The following is a 25,024-nucleotide window of genomic DNA, read 5'->3' as shown; positions in this document are numbered from 1 at the left end:
AAAAAGTAGCACCCAGAGAACAAACAAACAGTCGCTTGTGTTTCATGCTATTATTGAACTGTTAAGTTCAGCCCTGCTAGAGACTCAGATTTAGCTTGGTTCAATTTTGTCAATGCCAGTTTGCCCTCTCTTCTACCCTGCAGGGCATGCCAAAAATAAAAAATGAAAGAAAGCCTATGGCTTATCAGATCTAACTATTGTCTTTATTTTGCAGAATTCAGGCAAGGGGGGGAAAAAAAATGTGTACAAGCATTGGGAAAAAGTAGCATGTTATACAAGTGCTCTAATTCTGTGAAAAAAATTTAAGATCTTGAAACCTGTTAAGTATTAACAGAATGAAGAAAACACAATTCCCCTTGGTTTTAGCTCCCATCCAACTGAAACTTTTGTATAGCTGAAGTGAAAGCTTTGAACAGTGAGAAAAGGGTAATAATGTGCAGTGATTATTAAATGCAAAGCATGGGAAAAAAAGCTGGGGGATGAAAATAGCGTGTGGTAAAATAAAATAAAAAAAGAAACTAAATATTGTAGCTGATCTGTCAAGCACAGAGGGAATGTTGTGAAAGAAAATAATTGTTTTTGGTTAATGATATATTTTTCTATTTATACCATACAGTTTTGTAAAAATCAAGTGAAGTTTAAATGCAACATGACCCACTACAGGAGAACAATTGGGCAAATGCCAAAGAAATTGCTGTTTACATCAACGTAATGGAAGTATCTCAAGCAAAGATCTGTAGTAATAAATATTCAAAAATGTTAAAATAAGGCTGGGCTGGTATAAAGCCTTTAGCACAGGGAGGTTTTCTCTCCTCTGCTTGTGGACTGACACATCAGTGCCACAGTTCCAGTGAAGGACTTTGGATGCTTCTGTGGTATAAATATTTACCACTTAAAATTAGAATAGATAGGGAACTGCTGGAGGCATTATGAAAACAAAATGTTTTGGGAAAGAGGGATTCTACCTGGTTCCTTCTGTCTTCTTTCTGCTCTTACGTTCTTATCCCTATTCTCCGTCCTGAGAGATGATTGAATGGAGAGAGTTGCTCTTTCTAAAGAATATTCTGCTGCTCCTACGTATTCCCAGCTCAGGTTAGTAGAGCTTTAGTGTTGTGACATCAAAGCACAGTAGTGATATTGCAAATGGAGGCTTGTGATGTATGCATTGAAGCAGGGGTCCTCCTTGCCAGCTGATACCTGGTTTGAGAGCCCTGGAAGAGCTGGTGCCAGGCCAACACTGCTGACAAGGAGATCCCAAAGCTCCAACACTGGGAACAACCCATGATACTTCCAGTTTGTACCAGAAGTCTGGTTTTGCTTGTATTTTCCTCCATAGCTGATATCTGTGGGTCTGCAGCAGGAGGTGTGAACCTAGAGAAAGGATAATTTGGCAAGGGAAATACCTTTATTTTCAATCTAAACTCTCAAATTCCACTGCCTTGACTCTAAGTTTTTACTTTCAGGTTTCCATAGCGGTTGGACTAGCAGCTTTTGCTTGTGTCCTCTTGGTGGTCCTCTTTATTATGATCAACAAGTACGGCCGACGGTCCAAGTTTGGGATGAAAGGTAGGTGCAGCCTCCTTCCTCTGGCAGGAGGCACCTTCCAGGATTGCCAGGTCCTTATAGAGCACGTGGAAAGGTGTTGTGGATTTGTTCATATGTTGTCAGTACTGACGCAAAGCCTTCTGAAGAGAACATTATCCAAGAGATATTGTTATCTGAAGAGAACAATATCCTCTGCTGGGATGTGAAGTAGTTCTGGTTTCTGCTGGAAAAGCAGGTGCTTCAATTCTCTGCCTGTTTATGAGTTGGGACCATGATGTGCTGCAAGTCTGTAAGGTGCGTGCCAGGAAAGCAAATGCTGACCTGCTTTTTGGTGATGTGGAAGTGTGCCTCTGTTGGAAAATTTTCTCCTCTGCTTTGTGAGTAGCAACTTGAAAGCTTTTTGAAGTGATTGGATTGTGAGAGAGCTTCCAGTGTTTGCTGTGCAGAACTGGTCTCTTTCCTACCTGAACCAATGTTGGCTTGTCGTGGTATTGATGGAGCAGATGACAGTGTGTCATCTGATTATTGTGATTCTGCTGTTGTCTCCAGCTGGGGAGTGTTGGTGGTACCCTGTGAGAGCTTCGTGCCTTCATGTGACAGGAACTCCCAGCCCAGTTGGTGGCTCATGCATTCGCTTGTTCTGAAGCCAGGCTTTGGCACGCAGGGCTTGGGCCAAGGCTCCTGAGTCACAGCCTGCTCCTGGCCGTGCTGGTGTCTGCCTTGCAGGGCAGTTGATGGGAGTATTTCTTCTGCTTGTCTAGAGCTTTGTTTGCTTTACATGTTTCCTCAGTGGATCCAGATGGGATTCTGGCTGGAGTTTCCCTTATGCATCCTATGGAGATGGAAGACAGGACTCTTAATTAAATAAAAAATCTTCTACACCAACTTAGCAATATTTAGTCCATATGTCTAATGATAGGAACCATCTGGTAGGGTGGTGTACTGACTGGTGGGTGGAGTAGAGGAATGGAAGACGTGGTTCTTGGGATCAATTCCCAGCTCTTCTACTGACTCAATGTCCGTAGTCAATTAGCTGTCTTAACCTCTGCCTCTGCTTTAATTCCCCATCTGTAAAACTGGGATGATGTTATGAGCCTTCTGGTGGGATTTGTCAGAACACTGTTGAAGTGTTTGGGCATTTGCCACTGATGAGGCTTAGAGATATAAATATAAAAAGGAAAAGTAACTTCTGACCCTAATGGAAGAATCAAAGAAGAGTGAACGTTATGCGAGTAACCAGTTTTGGAACAGATGTGTGCACATGTTAGAGGTGCTTGGGCAAGCATGTTAGTGGACATCCTGCATTCACAGAAACCAGAGGTGTGCAGTGATGGCCCTTACGTGTGCAGTTTTGGAGAAGAAAAACATGTAACCAGAAGAGCCTGCTTTCCTCCTCATTAGACCATAATTTGTCCAACCACAGCTATGCAGAATTCCCAGATTTTATAGATTACATTACTTTGAGAGACATCTCTGCGATGAGTTGCAGGTGTTCTAGGTGTCTTCATACACAAAAGCTGCTCTTCCAATTGCTTGCATTAGCTGAGATGCTCGGCAGTATCCTGGTTATGCCTTGGCAGCTGATTGACTTATTTACCCCCAAGAAATGCCATGGTCCCCTCTGCTCTTTCCAAAATGTATTTTCTCATCTCTCCATCTGCTCAGTAGATCCATAAGCCTGGTCTCCTTAGGTTGTTTTAGAGTCTCAGCCAAGCTGCTGTTGGATGGTCCAAATCTGGCAGTAATACCTTCAAGCCTATGCTTGTCCTGCATTTGCTGGGTGCCTCCTTCACTGGTGTCCTCTTCATGGGCTCCTTTTCCTTCTTCCTGAAGGCTGAGTTCATGGGGTGCTGCTCTTGTCCAGACCATTAGAGCACTTTACTGAGTGGCACAGAGCTCTTCTCCTAAAGGCTCATGTACATGTTCTTCCCTATTCCAATGCTTTGTGCTGGACATAGCACAGCCTGCAACCCTCTCCTAATCTCCTTTAGCTGGGTCACTTGTTATTTATTAATTCCTAGGCAGTAACCATCATGTATGGCAACTGAATTGTTATCATTTATTGAGAGGAAGAAAAAAAACCAACCCAAAAACACAAAGCCTGAGTCTTTTTAGGAAAGTGCATCACTCCCTGAATCAGGAGCTGTTTTTGTTGAAATCCCAGCTTGGCAAGCCTGTAGGAGCAGTTTTTTCTGTTGTTTTTGTCACGGATGCAGAACATTGTGTACTCATATTGGACACGTTACCCTAAGTACCTCCTGAGTCTCTCTAAGCACATCTCTTCTCTAGAGTTAAACAGACGGTTTATCTCCTGGTGAAAGAGGGGATGTATATGGAATGATGGAGATCACAGTGGGCTACCAAGTGTTAGCTGCTAGGGGGGCCCAACAGACTTTGGGGGCAGAGCAAAAAGTCTGGTGCTCTGCACTCAGCTGTCCCTTGCTCCAGCTCTGGGATCTGTGTCTCAGTCTTCCCGAGCACCCATTGGAGGAGGAAGGTTTTACACCTCACCATTTGGGGTCAGCCTCATAACCGGGAGCCTCGTAAAGCTGTGCGTCTTCCCATCAAAATATAATCCCAGCAGATGACAGGAAATGAAATTTCATAATATAATAAAAAAAAAGCCACATGCAAGTCCTGGGACTAACAAAAATGAAATTTCATAAAACAATAACGGTACAGAAAAGTCCTGGGACTAACAAAATGTTTGGATGGCACAGTGATGGGGGCTATATAAATGCTTAGGTTGATGGACTAAATATATGCTCCTCTTGCCTATTTTCTCTTACATTTGCAAGTGCCTGGGGATGAAGAGTGTGTGCTCATGCATATTTGTGTGATGTATTTCTTGTGCTGCACAACTTTAAAATTAAAAAAAAAAGAGATGGAAGAAAAAGATGTTAGAGAAAACCCAGAGACAAGAGCACTTGTCGTTTTGCTGAGGTGAACTATTTTCCAGGCTCTGAGATTAAAAACTACTTACGTTTTCCAAATGAGGTTTCTTCCTTGGGTGGAGGCAGTGCCAGCTGATGGTTCAGGGTTGTTTGCAGCTAGCAGAAAATCCACTGCGCTTTAATCTGATTTCCTGAAGAAATAAGGCGTGTGATAGCGCTGTGTTTGTGTGCACAAGCATGTGTGCACAACTCTCTTGCATGGTGTTTCCTGTCTGTCTGCTGAGGTTTCTGGGTCCGCTGACCCAGAGGAAAGGGTGGCAGGGCTTAGAGATGCATCGTTTTCACAGCATCCTGTTGTTTTAACGGGCATTGGGGAAATAGGGAGCTAAATAACCACTTGGGTGATGCCCTACTGATGGAAATATCTCAAGCCTTTCTGGGCATCAGGGTGTCCATGTGGATGTTCAGCTTAGGATAAGAAAACTAAACTAATTGGGAAGGGCTTTATGGGTGATGCGAGCGTCTGTTGAAATGCCTACCAGCAACTCCTTTCTGATTAGGGAGAAGAAATAAAAGGGAGGTGGGAGAGAGGGAAGAATGACTGGTAAATAAATGCTGCCCACTCTTCCTATGATGTTTTAGAAATGGCGTTGCTATCAATTCATTCGGTATGTTTTAATAGCCCTGATCAAAGTGCTGGCACTGCTGATGTGCATGTGGATGTCAGAAGCACTTGCAGAGCTGTTCCATTGTAATTTAGCATTAGTTAATAGGTACTTAAAGTAAAGTGGTTGCCTATTTGATTATGATTGGGGGTTATTAACATTTTTTTCCATAAACAGATGATAACTGTCCGCTGAGTCGATTGCAGAACAATTTCAGGGTTCTGATTCAAGAGGAGCAGCTCCTGCAAAGATATACTGGATGCCTGGCTTTTTGGTTTTGCTGGATTGTTTTTATTGTTTCTGTTGGCTTTTTTTTTTTTTTTTTTGCTTTCCTCTTTCATCGTACAATTATTGCTGCAGCTTTGAGGCATGTTGGGGTAATACACAAATACATGACCTACCTTTCAGTTGAGGCTTAATTCTGACCTGTGTTGCCTTGGTCGAGTCTGGTTGTAATCATGCACCGGTTGTTGTTCCCTGATTATTTGCTTGCAACTGTATAGGAATGAAAAAAGTAGTTCTGTGTCTTGGAGAGGCTTGATGTTGAGGGTTAGATGCTCAGAAACATGCAGGCAGAGTGACTGCGTGGCCTTTCTTGAGGTCGGGGTCTTTCCTTGTTGGTACCTTTCCTATTTATTTTAAAAGCTCCTTGATGTACTGCCTGTGTTCAATATTACTCGGTTTTATTTGCCTGGGAAGTGGATTGAAAGGGCATGTGGTTTCACTGGGGCTTCTTTCTATAAATGCCTGATTGTTCTCTGTTGAAATGCAAGCTGTGCCATTTATTATTTGGTGGCTTCAAGGTGATGCAGCACGAAGCTCCTGCAGCTGGTAGGTGCCTTGCCCTCTGCTTGGCCTGCCAACCATAACAAGGTTGGCTGCAGCTCTGTGGCCGTGTGCTTCTTGATGAGCCTTGCCTTAGTGCTGCCCAATGCTGCCCACCCAGGGGTTGTGACAAAGCCATGCCCTCCTGTGACTCCTCTCCTTCAAGGCTCTTACAACAGTAGTTACTACTCATGTTCCAATTTCCAGGTTATGCTGTTCTGGTGGAAGGTTTGGAAGATCTGGATGTTGCACTGGAAGGATGGATGTGGCCCTGAGTAATGTGGTTAGTGGGCATCATGTGGTGGTTTGATTAGACTAAGATGATCTTAGTGGTCTTTTCCAACCTTAATGGCTGTAAGATGGCCTGGTGCAAGAGCAGGGAGCCAGTGCTGAGAAAATGCACCAGAAAGCTGCAGGAGAAATTAGCAGATCAGCACTGATTTAAATATAGAAATAAAACATTTTCTCTTTCCCAGAAGCATTAATAACCTATTTATAAATGAAATAAAAAGTGCACTGACCGGCTATCAGCTAGCACCTATTTCAATTGCTTTTACAAAACCAAAATGTTTATTTTAGGCAGCTGCTAAAAGCAGCTAGAAAAAATGTCAGCTTGATGGTTTTCCTGTGACCTGGGAAGCCTTGAACCTCCTTCGTGCTGCGTTCCCACAGGCTGCTTCCCCCCATGACCCCTTGCTTGTGGGCACTCTTGTTTGCTGCTTCATCCACTCTGTATGTGAACAGCTGAGTCTTGCCAACTTTTCATCTGGCTGCTTACACCCATCTCATCCACAGCCCAGAGCAGCCTCCCCTAAGGGCCATGTGGAAGATGAAGACAGGCACTGGGGGTCATCATGTAACTTTTCTGTAATGAAAGATACTGGATTGACAGCAGAGAGCCTGAAAAACTCTTTCTCAAGAACAGGCACTGCACACAGCAGTGGAATAGACTGCTTATCTAGAAGAGAAGGCATAGAGAAGTCTTGGATGCTCCATCCCTGAAAGTGCTCAAGGGCAGGTTGGATTTGGGGCATCCTGATCTGATGGGAGGTAACTGGCCCATGACTAGTGATATTTGAGGTCCTTTCCAACCTAAGTCATTCTGTGATTTGTAATATATTTATTTTTGAACCAATGTGACCAATCTGATGAACAGAGAGGATGCAAGGCCTGTGAAGATGCTGTGTACTCTCCAGTGCTTCTCTGAAGGCAGACAGCATGCAGACAACTTAGTGTCACCTTTGTGCGGCTTTAAAAAGGTGGAAGGTGTTGTGGGAAGAGGCAAAGGACTTTTAATTAATAGCTCAATTGTAATTTGCTTGTATTGCAGTTGTTGAATTCTTTTTTGAAGGAGATTTACTTACTGTTAATGGTGATAAATAGTCCTTTGGGAGGATGCCCCAGATGAGTTCATTCCTTCTTCCTTCTTGTGACTGGTTGTAAAATCCTTGGTCATTTATGCCTTATTTAGCATAACTAAGGGCCCTGTCCTTAAACCCTGGAGGAGCTTAACTCTGGTCAACGGGCAGATAACTGGGATGAGAATGGCAGGATTGGCAAGAAAAATATTTGGGAGCTGTGGTGAAGAATACATAGAATTGTACAGAATCATTTGGGTTGAAGGGAACCTTTAAAGGTCACCTAGTCTAACTCCTCTGCAATGAACAGGGACATTCGTGGTTAGATCCGGGTGCTCAGAACCATGTCCAGCCTTGAACACCTCCAGGGATGGAACACTGGCCGTAGTCAGAGAATATGAGTTGGAAGGGCCCCATAAGGATCATTGAGTCCAGCTCATAAGAAGGCAGAGAATGGTGCTTCTTGGTTTTGAACTTGGGCTGAGCATGCTTGAAGGACTGCTTAGAAATTTGGAGGCAGTGGAATGACCTCTCAAGGGAATGGATAGGAGCTGTTATTTGGGATGGCTGAGCTTTGGTGGCTGAAAGCACTGAAGAAGTAAATTGCAGAGGGCACTGAAGCATCCAGTGATCTGATAGGGTTTTTCCATCTCCAATTTCAGTTCTTTTTTTTTGTGATGCAGTAGTAAGCTTGTCTGTGTCCTGGACCATCCCAAGAAACTCCCTCAGCAGCACCAGCGTTCAGTTGTCTGTTGGTGACAGTGGAAGTGCTGCAGAACCCTGTGTGATACTCGGGCATCTCATTGCTGTCTACGCTATAACTATGCTATTAAAAGTCAATGGACCAGAAGATAATACCTGTACACAAAGCTGCTTTGGTAGTATTGTGTGCATAGGAGGAATAAATTGTATTTGAATTCAAATATTTTGCTGGGGATGGAGGGGCAAGCTTATTTCCATGTGGGAGAGTGAAAATCTGTTGATGTCATGGCCCTGGATGGAGGATGGGATGTTGTGTTTCCTCTAAGTCTGGATTCTGGCTCAGGAAAGGAGCAGATGAATCAGGTTGGCAGGCTGCAGCCCAGCATCTGATGTGTGCTGAGTGGATTTGTGCTCTGCTCTCTGGTCCTGCTGAAGGAGACCTCACCTTGATACCAGTGAGAGCTTTTCCTGTGGAAAAGGAAAAATCCACTTTTGACCAGAGTACTGCAGGGAGGAGCAGCCCTTGGCAAGGCGGTTTTGCCACATCTTGCCTTTGAAATCACCTGAGCCAAAGCAGTGCAGCAGCTTCCAAAACCACAGAGAGTGAAAAAAGACCGTATAATTATGGCAGAAATAATGGGCAGATCTGCATGGATTTTTGGATTTAAAGCCCTTTGGCTTGCTTCTCATTTAACCTGAACCACCCACAAGAGGAGCTGGAGCCAGAAACCTCTATGCCCATCTTTTTTCTGATCGAGAGCATGATTCATCCCCAGCAAACTGGTGAGGTGCTGGCGTAGGCTCCCAGAGAGGTGATGAAGTCACTGTCCCTGGAGGTGTTCAGGAAAAAGGTGGATATGGCACTAAGACATGGTCATAGGGCATGGTCAGAGGGGGTTGATGGCTGGACTGGATGATCTTAGTGGTCTTTCCAACCTTAATGATTCCATGGTTCTATCAAACTGCAAATTTCTCCTAGCCTCGTAGCTAGGAAAAGATTTGTGTTAATGCAAGGGGGACAGTGTTGATTTCCTTCACCCCATTTTCCCTTTGGCGTGAGGTTTGTGGGGTGTGCAGCTCAGTGGGATCTGTGCTCTTCCGTAGCACCAGCAAAAGCCTGCGGCGCTGAGGCGGCTGCTGGGATTGGGGTGAGGGAACTGGCCCTTTTTGCTGCTGACAAGACGATTTCATCTTGATGCTCTAAAAGCTCTTGTGACATCCGCAATTTTCCAGATGGATAACGAAAACCTGTAAGCAGGGACGTCTCGGCAGCTTTCTAAGCGCTCGCCTGTGGAGCTGCATCCATTGGTTTCATATCTGCTGACAGAGCTTAATAATCATTACGCTAAGTGGAGCCGGCACTTGGGAAGCAGGTGAAGCTGTTGCTGTCCTTGGGCTGAGATGCGCTGTAGAGATCTGTCCCTACAGGCTGATTTCTGCCCTCTTTCCTTGCAACTGCACTCCTGCTTGGCAGCCCCTTGGCACCCACTCCTTGCATTTGGATGGATGCTCCTGGATCTGGCCCAGGGGTTGCAGTCCTGATTTGGGAGGAGGAAAGCAAAGGAATTTCCTGCAATCGGTTGCATTCTGTGTGCCAATAAGGAAGGCATTTCTTCTTCCCCAGTGTTCCTAATAGCAATGTGGTCTTTCTGATTGATGAGGGGTGTAATAATTAGTGTGCTCTTACCTATTAAGCTATGATTTTTTCATGAAGGAGAAACGTTGGATAGTACAAAAACTGAAAGAAATAACCCCATCATTTTGAGGCAACAATAGCCTAGGATCAATATTTAGTTTCCTTAATCGATTTCTCTGGCTTTTTTCATTTGGAGTTTCAGTAGATTCTCTTCCCTGCATGAGCAGAAGGCTGCAGCACGGCAGGGTAATGGGGGCTCTAAGGAGGGCATTTGGGATGTGGGTGCTGCTGTATGGTCACTCTGTGCCCCTCACCAAAGATGCTGTGGACAAGACCCAGGCGGGGGGCTTGGTGTGAGCATCCTGTTTTGCAGGGAACGAGATGCCCTTGTGGTAATGATGCTAATGCACGTGGAAGCCCTAAGAGTGGGGTCCCCAGAACCAAAGCAGGGGTCATAGAACGACTTAGGTTGGAAGGGATCTTAAAGCTCACCATGCTCACTGACCACGTCCCTCAGTGCCACATCCTCCCAGTTCTTGAGCACCTCCAGGGATGGTGACCCCATTACCTCCTGATCTGGTACAACTTGATGTCATTCCCTCTCCTCCTATTGCTGTTACCTGAGAGCCGAGGCTGACCTTCACCTCACCACAACCTCCTTTCAGGGAGCTGTAGGGAGCAATAAGGTCCCCCCGAACATCCTTACAAGGAGTTTCCTTCATTTACGACTAATTACTGATCTAAAACCTAATGTAACACCAATCCTGGTGGTGGACATCCTCAGCTGAAGTTTTGTTGCATCCATGCACTGACTTTGCAGCCCCTCACTCTGCACTCACCTGTGCCCACCCATCCTACTCTGTATGGGAAGGTTTTGGAAGCACCCAGACTGGCACCAGCAGAGAAAGCTACATAAATAAAATCAGCCATTAATATTAACAGCAGTGTACACAGAGCTCATAACCAAGCCAATTTAAATTAATTTTTCAGGTAAGTTTTTTTTTTTCTGAGACGCTATCAAATATTTTACAAAGTCTGGATATATTGCAGCCTTCATTGACTAATTTTGTAGTTCAATCAGGAGAAAATAAGGCATCGGATGTAGTTCAGCGTGATTTGTTTTTATAGACCAACTGCTTCATCCTCTCAATTCTGCTATCATTCAAGCTCTTAAATAATTTTTCCCCTAATATTTCCTCAGATGTTTTACTATAAATTTCAAAGTTGGGCTTATTAATTTCTTCTGCACAGCAGCCATGAGAACCAAGTTGTGTGCATATGCATGTATAAAGAGGGAAACAGCCTTACTGATTTACAGTACGCTTGTCTTCTCCGTGAGTCTGTCTGCTCAGAATTAAATTGGTAGCGACATCTGGTAATAATGCTTTATGCCTTTTGGGCTGCTGAGTGCTTTAGCTGAGTATCCTGCTACAAGCCCTGCAGGTTTGTCCCCCTGGCTGTGGGACCGGGAGAGGAAGCGTTGCTGCCTTATTCCAGCAGGACTTTGCTTTGACCATGATTTCATTTTCCCTTGCAGTGTTTTCAAAGCATTAATTCTTCTATCTCCTGTTTGCTCTCAGCCTCCTTTCGTCTGAAGTGTCACGATAGAAATTGAAATTAGATGTGGATGTCTGCAGAAATCCTTTTCTCCCTGCTGCAGGACAGCTGGATTTTAGATTTCCCCTCCCTTTTTATATGCTGTCATTTAGTTTTAAATAGAAAAACATATGGTCTTCACTATGTTTTCCTTTTTCTAACCAAGTTTATTAAGCTACTGGTGTGTTTAGAAGTGATTTGGGTTTATTCTCTCTGTTTAAAGATTTCAAGTAACGCTTCTTGGCTGCTGCTGTCTGTTAACGTGATATTGGAGTTAATGGGATGTCAGCATGTGCCAAAACCCCTCATCAGCCAAGCAAGAGTATTCCACCCTGGCATATTAAACTGATGTTGGAAGGGTAAAGGGAGGGCATCTTCCTTCCCCTTGATACGTATAGGTAGAGCATCGATGTAACTTCTGAAGTTGCTAAGATCAGATCATGCCTTAAAACTGATTTCCTCTTAGGTGCATCCCAGAAGGGAGGCTCGAGCCTGTGTTGGTGTCAAGATGCTGCAGAAGAGGGAATGTTTTTCTCTATTGATTTTGTCAGTTGAGTGTTTACTGACACGTGCCATGGCGTCTATTGCTGCTCTTGTTCATTATTTTGTAGTACTTGGGTGAGACTAGAACTGATGTTTATTTACCTGCTCCTGCATGGTTTTCAGAAAGCTGGGTAAGCTCTGTTTTGCAGGAGGGTCCCATAGTTCAAAGTCCTCCTTTCTCTGCTGACCTGTGGAGCTGCAGCTGCTTTAATACTGGGCTTTGATCCCTAGCTGAAGGCAGGCAGAGGCCATGTGCTGCCTGACACTGCCTCGAGGACCAATCCTGCTTTCCAACCAGTCACAATCCATACCTTTCCACTGCATCAAGCTTTGCCCTAAGATTTTAACCCATTTTTCAAAGCTATTCTGTGCAAATGCATAATAATTTACAACTCTATTAACACCCTGTCTCAGTAGAAGTGTCTTTAGTTGTGGCTGAGTACCTAGGACCATTACTCAGGAGCCATTTTCAAGCATTTTTTAAGGTATCAATGCATTGTAACTCCCTGTGCTTGGGGAACAACAGCAGGACGATGCTGGTATAACTGTGCAGAGCCAGTGGTGTGCACCCATTTGTCTGCATTGAACTGGGGATGACCAGAGTGAGATTTGCTGTAGGGAAGGCTCATTAAAGTTAAATCATCTTGGCTGGAATTTTCCCTAATTGTTGCTGAAATGTGCTGGCATTTCCTGAATGTTGGAGAAAGAGGGAGGCCAGCACTGGGTCTGTGCTGGGGATGTGAGTGGGGAAGATCAGATGGAAGAGGAGTAGTAATGTTTTCTCATTTTGGTTGGTAGTGTGGGAGATGGAGAGCTGGTGTTTTAACCTTAATTTCTTTTATTCATCCCATAAGGGCAGCAGCTGTGACCCATAGATGTGGCTCCACCAATGCATGCTGTAGTCCTTATGACTCTCAAGCTTAGCAGGTCAAATGCTTCCTTCTGAAGGATGGTGCTTAGATGAAGATCTTTGGTTGACACAGAGTCCAGCTCAGCTCTGTCAGCTTAAATTATTGACAAGCTACAACCAACATGATCAGGTAGCAGTGAAACCAAAGCAAAACACACAAACCTCTCACCAGCCAAAGGTCACCCTATGGTTGTAGTGTTGCAGCAGGGGAACTGTGCAGCAGATTTGAGTTATTAACCTCCTGTGTCTGGTGGACTCAGAGCATGTTCAGCAGAGGTATCCTGAAGCACTGCAGGACTGAAGTTTGGAACACAGGTATGCAGCTTTCTGTTCTGAGCGAGAAGCAGCACTGCAGGCTGTTGCCTGTGTCTGGTGCTGCAGTTGTTAAGGCACAGGGGTCAGTGCAGCAGAAAGTCTTCAGGATATTAAGATGTAATCTTCTGGAAGCTGTGGGCTGGGGGAAACACTGCTAGTAAATATTGGCTCCTAGAGGATAACAAAATGAGCATTCCCTCATCTGGCTTACGTAGCTTATCCCTGTTTTGGGGGCGTATCATGGTAGATGATGCACACAGATGATGCTTTTGCTGTGGTTGTGCTGTTTCTCATGCCATGGATGTGAGAAATGTGGGGTGGGTGGATGTCATATGCTGGAGTAGCAAGGCTTCAGTGATGCAGCTCATCAGTGTGGAACAGCAGCTCCAAGAGTTCACAGTGCACTTGGGGCTCCTCTTGCCCCATGGGCTGAGCTTTGCTGGGTTAGCAGTTGGTGGATCATTTCATCATTGGTTACATGTTGAGGAGGGCATCAGAGCTTTAAAGTCCTGTGCCTAGAAAAAAGTAGCGAGGGGAATTAACACACAAATCCTACTGAAATTCCTGTAACATCCTTTGACAATCCTGGGATTAATTTCTGCAGTATATATGGTGGGAATAAGAAAAGGTATTAACTAAATATTTTATTAATGATAGAAAAAGGGGTCTGCTCACAGTAACTTGGGGGTAAGCAACTTTGTAGGATCTCCATGCAAAGGGAAAAGGACAGAGAAAAGCTTGGAGGTTTCTTCCAGTACTTGAAGGGAGCTTGTGAACAGGAAGGGGAGCAACTTCTTGCACTAATAGTGATAGAAAAAGGGGGAATGGCTTTAAATCTAAAGAGGGGGAGATTTAGGTTAGATGTTAAGAAAAAATTCCTTACTCAGAGGGTGGTGAGGCCCTGGCACAGCTGCCCAGAACTGCGGGTGCCCCGTCCCTGGAGGTGCTCAAGGCCAGGCTGGATGGGGCCCTGGGCAGCCTCAGCTGGTGGGGTTACCCAGCCCATGGCAGGGGGTTGGAGCTGGATGTGCTTTAAGGTCTCTTCTGACCTAAGCCATTCTGTGATTGAGGACAGACAAAGCCTCCCTTGTGGGACCAGCATCCAAGCCATGCAGATGAGTCAGGGTCCATTCAGTCTTACATGACAACTTACGGGCTGTTCAAATACCAAGGCCATATTTTTAGAGGTGAAAGCTTCTTATGTAGGGTGTGGTGTACAGTGTAAAATCATCCTGCAGTGCTTTCCCAGGAGCCTTCCTCAGGATGCTGAGTGCATGCTGGCCATCCTTGAGCTGTTTGTTCAGCTCTGACTTGCCAAGAATCAGCAGATACAGCTTCTGGGAGACATTTAAGTGTATGCTAAGTATCTTTTGAGGTATACATTTCTGGCAGATCTCGCCGATATCTGCTGATGAGAGGTGCTTCCCATGTTCTGTCGCTGTGCTCTTTGTTGGAGCTTGTTAATATTAACTTTTTATTATCATGTCAGCTAGAAAAGATGAGCTGTGAAGGAGGGTACATTATCACAGCCTTCTGCAGGCAGCACAAGGGAGATTAGAGATGTTTGCAGCAGCTGAACAGACAAGAGTAATGGCCTGAACTTCAGGCACATTTTGAGTTGCTAGAGTTGTTGAAGAGAGGTGGGAGATGGCATTGGGTATGGCAATGATTCTGCTTGGACCAGAGGAGAGCCACAGTTCTAAGAATCCCTCATGCTGTGACCCCAGGGGTAGCTCTGCAGTTTTCTCTGCCCCAACACACGGAGAGGGCTGTGGTGGTATGGTCCTCTCCCTTCATCTGTTGGGAGCTCCCTTGGGCACATTGCCCTCCCTTTGCCGAAGCACTCAGTGCTGAGCTCACAGCCCAGTGTTCCTCTCCACGACCCTATCACCCTGCTGGGGAATTAACAAACACCTTTAGCACAAACGCTGAGCTGCCCCCGGCACAGCAAGGTGTGCTGTTCACAGCTCTCTCTGTTCCATGCCGCTGGAATATTGCAGTCCTGACATGTGCACTGTGTGCAGATTTTCCACTCCCAGCTCTCTGTGCTCTGCTCTGTGTGCTCTGCTCGTTCCCCAAACTTGAGTTAGTTCCAGCAGCTTCCAGTGCTCAGTGTCGATCATCATGCGGCTGAGCTGCTCTATTCCATGCGGGAAAAGTTTTTTTTCTTTGCTGGAGAATGAGTGAATTAAGCTACGTGTTTACTGCCACTTGAGCAAAGCGGTCCCAGGCTGGGCCACAAAATACATGGCTGGCGTTGAAAATTAAGAGAGCGAGCATCAACAGAGAAACAGAGAGAGAGAGAAGGGAGCTTGGGTAATGGGATTGCATTTCTTCCACACTAATGTGACCTTGGAGATGAGCTGCTGTTCCACAGGGACTTGGGGAGTAATGCATTTGATAGCATCAGCTGAGAGGTGTGCATTTGTTTGTGGATATTTATGTCCCAACCCCTCATTTATGTGCATGGTGTTCATTCTTTCAGCTTATCCTGGTGTGTCTTATCAGGGACACTGGGCAGCCTGGCAGGTGTTGCCATCAGACCCTCCTGCAGCATGTGGGGGTTACAGTGCAGGAGGTGGAGTTGCAGTGCAAGAGGTTCAGGTTTCTTTTCCTTTGAACTGCCACTTGAATAAGAAGCATAGCACCCCTAAAAGGCAGAGCACAGTGGCGAGCCCCTCAGGGACCAAATTCATGCTCCTTAGTCTCTGTTGGAGGTAGATTTCAAAGCAAGGAGCTCCTGCCTGCTAATGTGCCCTCTTTGTGGCATTACTAGCATGGAGAAGAGCAGCATCTCTTTTATGTCACCTGTTGGGTACCATGCTGAGATGCATCAGTTGCTGAGGCATCGCAGCCTTGGGTGTGAGCTTCCCAGATCAGGACCAATGTTTTGGTACCTATTGGTGGCGAGACTGCAGTGGTGCTGGGCAAGTTATAAATTGCTCATGTTCTTTTTAGAAAGGGCAGTCACAAAAGTGAGAGAGAGCAAAGTTAATCTATCAGTTTACTGTCAAGCAGGGAATAGATGGTGGGAGAAGAGCATGGAGAAATGTTTCTCTGGGTCAGGATATCCAGATAAGTGTGGTGTTCAGCATTTCCTCCTGGCTCTGCAGAGTTCAGTTCTGTTTCATCAAAGAGCAGTAGTTACATTGTTCCTTCATTTTTGGTATGTTTTTAGGTTACTGTTTTTTTCCTAGAGAATGTGTGAAAATAGCCTTTCTGTACCAAGAGGAAGAAGACAAATTCATAGCTTAGAGAGAGGCAGCCTTGGCATTGGTGGAGCTTTCTGTGTGAGCATGATGTATGCTCAGAGGGAGAAGGGTGCCTTTCCTGCCTCCCTTGGAAGTAGAAATGGTGAGCATGGAACTGTTTGACAATGGATGTGACATCTTGTGTGGCTGTTGTAGCTGGAAAGGTGGACTAAGTATAGGAGTGGGTATGGTTACCTTTCTGGGTGCTTTATGGGGCCTTCAGCTGATGGAGAGCATTGCTTGTGAGCTGCTGCTTGTCCCCACCCAGGCGACAGGCAGCCTGTTCCAATGTCTCACCACTCTTTCTGAGAAGAAATTCTTCCTAATATCTAACCTGAGCCTCCCTTGGCACAACTTAAGGCTTGAAGCTGGAAAAAAAACTACAATAGAAGCTGCTCTCAGCAATCCAAGCAATTAAAATATCTGCTCTGTGCATAAAAAGAGTCTGATAATAATAATAATAGTGAAGTTAATGAGATTTTGGATGTCTTCACAAACTGGCCTAGGTTTCTGAAGTTCAAAGATGTGTTGTGTGAATAAAGTTGCAGCCCCTATGAATTGTGGAGCACTTTTTTCCCCCCCCCATGTGTTTCAGGTTGTAATGAGATTTGGGCATCCCTGATCGAGCAGGCTGTGTGGAGCATGTCTCATCCCAAGGGAAATATGCATTAGTCAAAACACAGCCCAGGAGGGGCAAGAGCAAATCTGCAAAACATTCTGCCTGCTGCCTCTTGGAAGGAATTCAGAGAGAAGCAACTCGAATGATTAAGGTTCTGTAGGGAATGCATTGTGAGAAAAGATTAAGAAAAAGCTAAATATATAAAATCCACCTAGATGAGAGTGAAGGGGAATTGATCCCAATTGGTGCATATTTAGAACTCAAATAATGGGGAAGCAAAAACATTACCAAGGATGACGGAAGGGCAACTTGAGGTGTGTGGAATCAAGCAACCAAACACCTGTGGGCTACATACTGACATCCTTCTTCTAAAGGCAAGAGCTAAAAGGAGCCTGGGAAGTTTTGGACTGTGCTGTGGTGGGGTGAGGATCCCAAGGTGCTGAATGGAAATGACCTCACTTAGGTCCCTGTTGGAGGGATGGGATGGAAATTAATTAACTCACTGTGCAGCTGCTCTCTCCTTGGTAAAGGGGTGTCTGTGTTTTTCCCCCTACCCCTGCTGTCATGCCCATGCATGCAATAGCAACCTGGAAGGCATGGTAGGGACTGGCTGCAGTCTCTCTGCCTTGGCTCATTAATTAACTCTTCAGATTAATTTCCTTTCTGATTACTGCCTGATTAATTCCTCCTAACTCTGTGAGACCTCCTCACCACTTAATCCTCTTTATAAGCCCTCAGAATGTGATGCTTGAAGTAAACATCAAGAAGGGGGGAAAAAAAAAAAGGAGCAAACATGATGAAACACAAACACATCATCACCATACCAGGACCAGCACCTGTGGGACTGTACTGCAGCACCCTGCACACAGGGATGCACACTTCCCTCTGCTCCTTTTGCCCAGGCATCCTCCCTACACTGCTTTTCCAGCCCTTCTGTAGCAAATGGCAAGATGTCTTCTTGTGCCTGATAATTAGGCGACCATATCCCAGCACTTTGCAAAGCAGGCAGGAGGAGGGAGCTGTGTTCAGTTGTGTTCAGTGGCATTAGAGGAGTGTTTTCTTTTCATGGCTTCATTAAAGCAACCGTCTGAGCTCGTAATACAGCTTTTGATGTGTGCAAGGGCCCATTGCTGGCTGGCAGCACAGTGGGTTGGGCCAGGCATGGGCACACAGCGTCTGGTGCTGTGGGACAGGTCCCAGAGGCATGGGGGACAGTTAGCAGTCCTGATCCCAATGGGGTTTTTAATTTCCTTTTTTACTTAAATTCCTGAGCATCCGTTCCCAAAGGCCTCTGGATACTTTTATAAAAGTGCAAGTGAAGAAAACATATAGAAGGGAAATGCAGACAACTAAACTGCTGTGCAGGAATGAGGGCTTTCCCGTCTTTCCTGTATGCCATAAAGCAATGCACGCCTCTGGAAAAACTTAATGTTTGAAGAGCAGCAGCAAGTTTTGGCCATTGTTTTTAAGGAATGTCTTGTAGTTGGATGTAAGGCTGTAGTGTGCTCAAGAGAAGGCCTAGGGAGTTGCCAACCTAGTGATTGGGGTGGAACTGGATCATCTTTGAGATCCCTTTCAACTCAAATCATTTTATCTTTCTGTGAATTTATTTACTTTGTGACCTCAGCTGAAATGGACAGGGAGAGTGTTTTATACCCAGAAGCAAAACTCGATGTGCCTGATGGGTTCCTTCCACTGTGGGGTATTCTATGATTCCCTGGAAACTTTGTTTCGTGGCTGAACAGTGTCTCGTCTGTAAATGTGACCTAAACTAATGGGTTTGGCTGAAGTGCCAAGGAAATTAAATTAAAAAGAAAAAAAAAAAAAGTATGCAGATATAGGCATGGGCAATGCTTTGTTTCTGTGTTGACTGACAGCACAAGCAGAGCTTTCAGGTCACGCATCATTCCCAGCCTGCAGGCTTTGCTGCAATAGCCTTGTGCAGCTCTACCCCTGTGCCCTGCCTGTGGTCATGATACCCAAATCAGCCCTTAGATCTGCTGCTTTGCATTGTCCCTGCTGGAAACACGCTGCTCTGGCTGATAAAGGAGATTGAACTGTACACAGTGAATATGTTATTCTTGTATACATGGCATTCAGCACAACCCTGATGGATTACTGAGGTATAACACACACTGGCTTGGGCAGGCTGCAGCTGGTAAGCTCTGGCTGTGAAGTCACTTGGGCCAGTGTTTGTTTTTCTCTGATGTCACTGCCTGTAAAAGATATTGCCTTCTGGCTGCGTGAGCTGCGTTCTGGGTGGTGTGTGACAAATCAGGGCTGTGCTCTGCTGTTTTGGCTTGGGCATGAATAATTCTGAAAAAATAGCTTGGAGTTCTCTTTGGCCCACTAGTTCCTGAATTGCAGGAAGGGATTAATGGTCAATTTTGGCTATTTCTGAGATCGTGAGGTGATTGCGAGGTCGGGTGGAGAAGGCATGGGACCCTCCTGATGCACCATCCCTCTGACATTCCTGCAGAGTAACAGTGTCACATTTCTTCACCTCTTCCTGTGGCTCACCCCAGTACTGATACATGCATTTGGGTAGTACTGCCCTGAGTGCTTAGAATCATTAGATGAGCACTAAGATCTCCCAGTCCAAACCCTACCAACCCACAGCATGCCCACATGTCCCTCAGTGCCACATCCCCACGGTTCTTGTGTACCTCCAGGGAAGGTGACTCTATCACCTCCTTGGGTAGCTGTGCCACTTCATCACCACGCTTTCTGAGAAGAAATTCCTCATAATATCCAACCTGAGCCTCTCTTGGTGTAACTTAAGGCCATTCGCTCTTGTCCTGTTAGCTGAGCTTCAGGCCACTTTGGGGGGAGCCTGTCCTAAATTACAGCAAGCTGAAAGCCTGCAGGAGGACTTCTAACGGTGGGGGAGTTCCCCAGTGATTTGTCTGGACCGCATCATTTGGATCAGGTGATCCACTTTTGCAAAGGGGAGAAAGGAAAAATTTGGGTATTCTGGTTTTATCCTGAAAATCTCGCCAGAAGCTGTTGGAATGCAGTTTGGTGGAGCAGTGCTGGCACACTTTGTTTCCTACGCAGCCTGGAAATAGGAGCAAGATGGAGATGAAAGCCAGATTTGCAAGGAAGGTGCTAATTCTGAGGGAGAGGGGAAATAGACTGAAAAGGATAGATGGATTTCCAACTCCTGCACATGATCCAGATATGCACATAAATTATGCTGGATGAAGCTGTAGTTTTAAAGAGGTATTGCTGCCAAACTCCTAGAAAAGATGCTTTAGTGCCCAAGGGAATTTCTCATTTTGTCAGGTGACCATGGGGTGAACACATGATCCTTTATGTACCGTGCTGTATTGAAGCCTCCCACGCCCCCCCTCTTGGGCTGCCTCAGCTCTGTAAAGATGACTTAGAGCATGAAGGAGGTGGAGGCAATATCATTTGCAATGTGCGAGCCACCAACCCTTTTCGATGTCTCTATTTACTTCTGAAGAATGTATATGTATTTGCTGTATGGTCAAAAGCCAGACCACTCTGTAAAAGTCAGCAGGAAAAGTCAGCCAGGTTTAGAGAGTGTGGAAAATGTTCTTTTCTTCAGGATTAAACCCAAGCAAACAAAAACCTCAGGCGACTTGAAATCTGATGCTGAGACAGGCGCATGCACGAGCTTCATTGCTGCAAACCGAATAATGCCCTCCTTCATCCTGAGCCCAGCTACTGGCCTCGGATGTCTGCTTAGCACAGTGGGCTCTTGTTGCTGGAGACAGCAAAATAGGAAAGATGGGAAAAAGTGCATGTATCTAAAATAGTAATAATAAAACTGTGGTACCTTAGACATTGGTGAGATACTTGAGAGAGGCTTGTGAAAGGGGGTGGTTTATGAGCAGAATGTGCACTGAGGACCTTGAGCTCCTTTAGGGCTCCTTTATTTATGTTTTTTATATGTAAAGACTTTAGTTGGTATATTATGGTCGCCTCTTCTTCATCCCTTCTAAATGATTGCTTCCAAACGAGGCAATGTTTGCTCAGGTAGAGACCTTTGTAGCTACAGTGTCATGCTAATTCCATAACAGAAACTGAAAGCTGCATGTGTGGCAATTTAGCATTATACGGCATCATCTGTAGACTCAAACTGTTGAGCTGTGAGATGTGCAGCCTCGTAGGGCACAGTGGTGTGATGTTTTAACTAATTTTGTGGAGAAAGGCTGTTGGTTCCAACGTAGACTCTGAAAGTTTGTGTTGTGGCATTCTTTGATGTCTGTAGAAATGCTAATGCTTGGCAGAACTTATTTTTTTAGGAGTTTGTGGATAGAGAATAGCTCAAAACTGCCAGCTAGTAGGCAGCGGGGCATGAATGGAAGGGCTGCAGCTGTATGAACCGCGCACATCAGCAAGTTGTGGTACACTGATGTCCATCTACCTGCTGCTAACAGCATGGCTTACCTTGTGATGCAACTTCCCAGGGGAACTGTAGTCTCTTATGTATGAATTTGCTGCAGTGTAAGCTCCCAGGCTGAGGGTCAGCCCTGGATCCACCCCTCCTTGTGTTTCTGAAGGGCAGAAACATGAGGCTGGGTGGAAAGATCCCACTGGGCAGCTCAGAGCTTTGTCCGTAGAGAGCTGTCTCAGCAGCATCATATGGAACACTAAATTCTTCTTCTCTGTCACATCATTGTTTTATGTGCTTCTCTTAGGAAAAATAAAAAAATAAAAGATCAGTCAGGAAGGACTGATAATTTATAAGTTGGTTTGGATTTTTCATTCTCCAGGGGAGAAAGCAGAAGGATAAGGCGGGAGGCAAATGCCAGAAGTGAAGGAGTATGTGGGACATGGAGCTGAGAACTAGCTTTCTTGTCTATGGGGTCTGAGCACCCATATTAGTAAGGGGATTGGTTTCCTGCTGACCTTGCAGCTGGATAAGGAGCGAGGGTACAAGTTGTGGATGTGCCTGTTGGAGGAATCAGGGGTGCAACCTGGAGGCACTGGGGGGCATCAACCCCAGCAGAGTTATCTGTGTGTGGGAGGGAGCAGAGCAGTGCTGGGTCTGTGCACTTCTGCATGCATAGAGAGCTGTGGAAGGAGAGAGATGTGACTAGGCAGGTAGAAGGCGAAAGCTGGGTCAGCTGCCATCCTGGTTTACACCAGAAAAGAAATACCCTCTGGCAGCATATTCTACTCTTCCGAGCCCGCACCCTCCCTGCACGCCTGCTGTCACAAACGTCCCCATGCACACAGGGACGTATCCTCCTGCCCACCTTTGCCAGCTGCTGCTGACTCTGCACACACATCTCATCTCCATCCCACCCCATCACCTCTACCAGATCCTCCCTGAGTTACAGCAAGGGCATGAGAGGAAGGGGCCCATCTGCCCTGGGAACTGCTCTACTTTGAGAATTTGGGGGAAAAAAAGAAGAAGAAACGTTGCCTTAAAGCAGAGAAAAAATTGGCATTTTTATAAAGATACGTGGGACAAGAAGACATGCTGCTTGGGTGAATAAATGCTGTAGATAAGTACTTAAATACTGATACCTATGTTGGTTGGTGGATGAAATCTGGTACAGAGGCGTGGGTAGCATCAGTTGCTTTTGGAGAGACAAACAGTCATTACATTGCCCTGCTCCCTCTCTGAACTGTTTGCCCCTTCACGGTGCCTCTGACAGAGCACTCGTTTGCATGGTGAGTTGCTATTTTTCCTTGGGAAGGCTGATTTCTGGTCTCCATTCTCTGCAGCTTTCCAAGCATTGCTTTGCCAATTTGGAAGAGAGGACTCAGTAAAGCCACGCACACCCACTTATTAAAAAAAAAATAAAAAACAACCCAAACAATATTGAAGCTCTCTCCAGCTCTGCTTCTGTGCATTTCTTGTCCAGCAGGATGAGGAGAGCTGGGCTGGGGCTTCCTACCAACTCCATTCCTTGTGTCCCTATTGAAAGCTGCAGCATCCTCTGTGCCACCGCCTCTGCCTTGAAGGGTTTCTTGCTTTAGCAGATGGTGTAGAAATGCAAAACAAAGTCTCAGAGTGGACTGTTGACACCCTCCCTTGAGGTTGTTCAGAAGTTGATTCAAATAGTCTAAATTCATCCTGAATGTTTCAAAATATGCTTTGGAGAATTTGGCAGGGATAGTCTGGAAAACTGGCTGGCTCCCAAAGCTTTCCTGTTACAGATACTCCTGCTTGAGTTTTCAGCTCTTATGCTTCTATTCATGACCTGAAACAGATTCACAGTAGTTAACTAAACTACTGAGAGGCTGAGGGTTGTGGGATTTTTGTCAATTCCTAGAAAGACTCAGGCGTTTAGCTTGGTTTTAGAAATGGCAAAAGCTGGCGTGGGCGATGCTTCTTCAGAAGTTCTATCTTCTTTCTGACAGATGACTTCTACTGTATCTGCCTTGGCTTTGTGATACAGGCAACGCTGGTCTGTCCCACTTGACTCAGTGTTACAGGAAATAGCTGTTGCTAGATGATCACAGAATGGTTGAAGTTGGAAATGATCACTGAGGTCATCTAGTCCAGCCGTTGACCCACCCTCACCAAGTCCACTGACCATGTCCCTCAGTGCCACATCTCCACAGCTCTTGGGCACTTCCAGGGGCAGTAATCCCCCCACTTCCCTGGGCAGCCCATGCTGCTTCATCACTATTCCTTCTGTTATTTTATTCTATATAGCAGTCTCTCCATGGGCAGGAAACTTTCCATCCTCACCCACCAATGCAAAAATTCTTTACCACTTCACAACCCAAATGCTTGTTAGCTGAGAAAGGCCATGACCTGACCATGTTACGAAGAAAAAACTCCCACCTTCAAAGTTGTGACTGAAGATGTGAGTAAAGGGTGAAAAAATACCCCTTTCCAAGCTAGGTTGGTTTGTAGGGCTACCAGAGGCTACACTGAGAGCTCTGTTTAAATATAGCAGAGCTATGCAGCACCCCCGCGTGCCGGACACTCCGGCTGTTCCCAATGTGCCCAACGAGGAACGTGGTGAAGCAGTTTGTTCTGGCTGCTGCTCGGCAGCAGATGCTCGCTATCTTTATGCATCGCCCTTGTGAGAAGTGCGTAGGGCTGGACAGCACTCACGTATCTTCTGGTGAAGTTCTGACTCAGCCATAAATGAAAATACCAGGCTGATTACTTTGGGTGCTATCGCAAGATGGGATTTTATATATAGTGCCCTCAGAGCAGCTCTGGCTAGCAGAAATCCTTCTGAATCCATGTCTTGATTTATGGTTTCTCATTGGCCATCCTCACTAGAAAGTATACTTTTGGACTTGGGGTCCTCTAGTCCGTCTTGCTATGAGTTATCATAGAATCACAGAATTGTTTGAGTTGGAAGTGACCTTTAAAGGTCATTGGATTACTCCCCTGCAAGGTTGCTCAGAGCCTGGGCCAGCCTGGCCCCACATCCCACCTTTCTCTCACCTCTTGTTCCACTATGGCTGCAAATGAAAGGAACTTCTCTCTGCACTCTGCTGCTAACAGGGCTGCAGATTGATGGCTTCTGGTTGCAAAAACACTTGTTATGGGCTTGACAGGCTGCTCAAGGTTGCCTGATGTTGCAGGGCAGAAACGGAGGGAGCCGGTGAGATGCGTGCTCGCACTTTATGGCCCTCCTGGTGGGACCGGTAGGCGGCCTGGCATAGCAACCGCTCAGGGCATTTACTAAGAGATTTATGAGTTTGTAATTTTCTGAGGCCCTGAAGCAAAAGTGTCTTTAATTAAATTTTGATTCTCTCCCCTCTTTCTCCCTCCTCTGCCTTCACCCTCCCCATCCCATCCCTGCCTGCGGTTTGTTTACTGAGACCCAGCAAAGCTCTCGGAAAGCAGGTAGGAGTCTCTGAGCAAAGCCAGGAAGAGCAGAGGATGGCAAAGCAAGCAAACAGATGGCAGATATGACACAGCAGCCCCCGGCCGGCTGTGCCAAGCTCGGGGAGGGTTTTGTGATGCAGTTCAAGGGCCCCTCAGTAAGAGCTTCCTGCATCCCTTTACTCCAGCCGTGGATTTGGCAAGGTGTCTGGGGGAGTGATGGCCAAGCTGTGTTCTGTGCTCTCCTTTGCCCGGTGTGCAGTTCTTGGCATTGTTTAGGGCTACCTGGAGGGTGTGGGTGTTGTGGACGAGACAGCCTTATGCTGCTCTGCAATGCCTTGCTGCTGCCTGCCTGCTTTTTCAACCATCCGTTCACGTGGGGAGCATGAAA

General features: G+C 45.8%; 1 protein-coding gene across 14 annotated transcripts in view; it reads left to right on the top strand.

Moving 5' to 3' along the window:
• NTRK3 (neurotrophic receptor tyrosine kinase 3) overlaps positions 1 to 25,024 on the top strand; it is a 177,980-nt gene that overhangs the window by 59,484 nt on the left and 93,472 nt on the right. For all 14 annotated transcript variants that reach the window (XM_048956263.1, XM_048956265.1, XM_048956264.1 and 11 more), the window contains one exon: positions 1,464 to 1,566. In XM_048956263.1, coding sequence (XP_048812220.1) covers positions 1,464 to 1,566 — 103 coding nt within the window. The remainder of the gene's footprint in view (positions 1 to 1,463; positions 1,567 to 25,024) is intronic.

Source organism: Lagopus muta, chromosome 10, assembly GCF_023343835.1.
Source record: "Lagopus muta isolate bLagMut1 chromosome 10, bLagMut1 primary, whole genome shotgun sequence".
Lineage (NCBI taxonomy): Eukaryota > Metazoa > Chordata > Aves > Galliformes > Phasianidae > Lagopus > Lagopus muta.
Note: the sequence above shows the minus strand (reverse complement) of the source record. Positions and strands in the feature narration are given on the sequence as shown.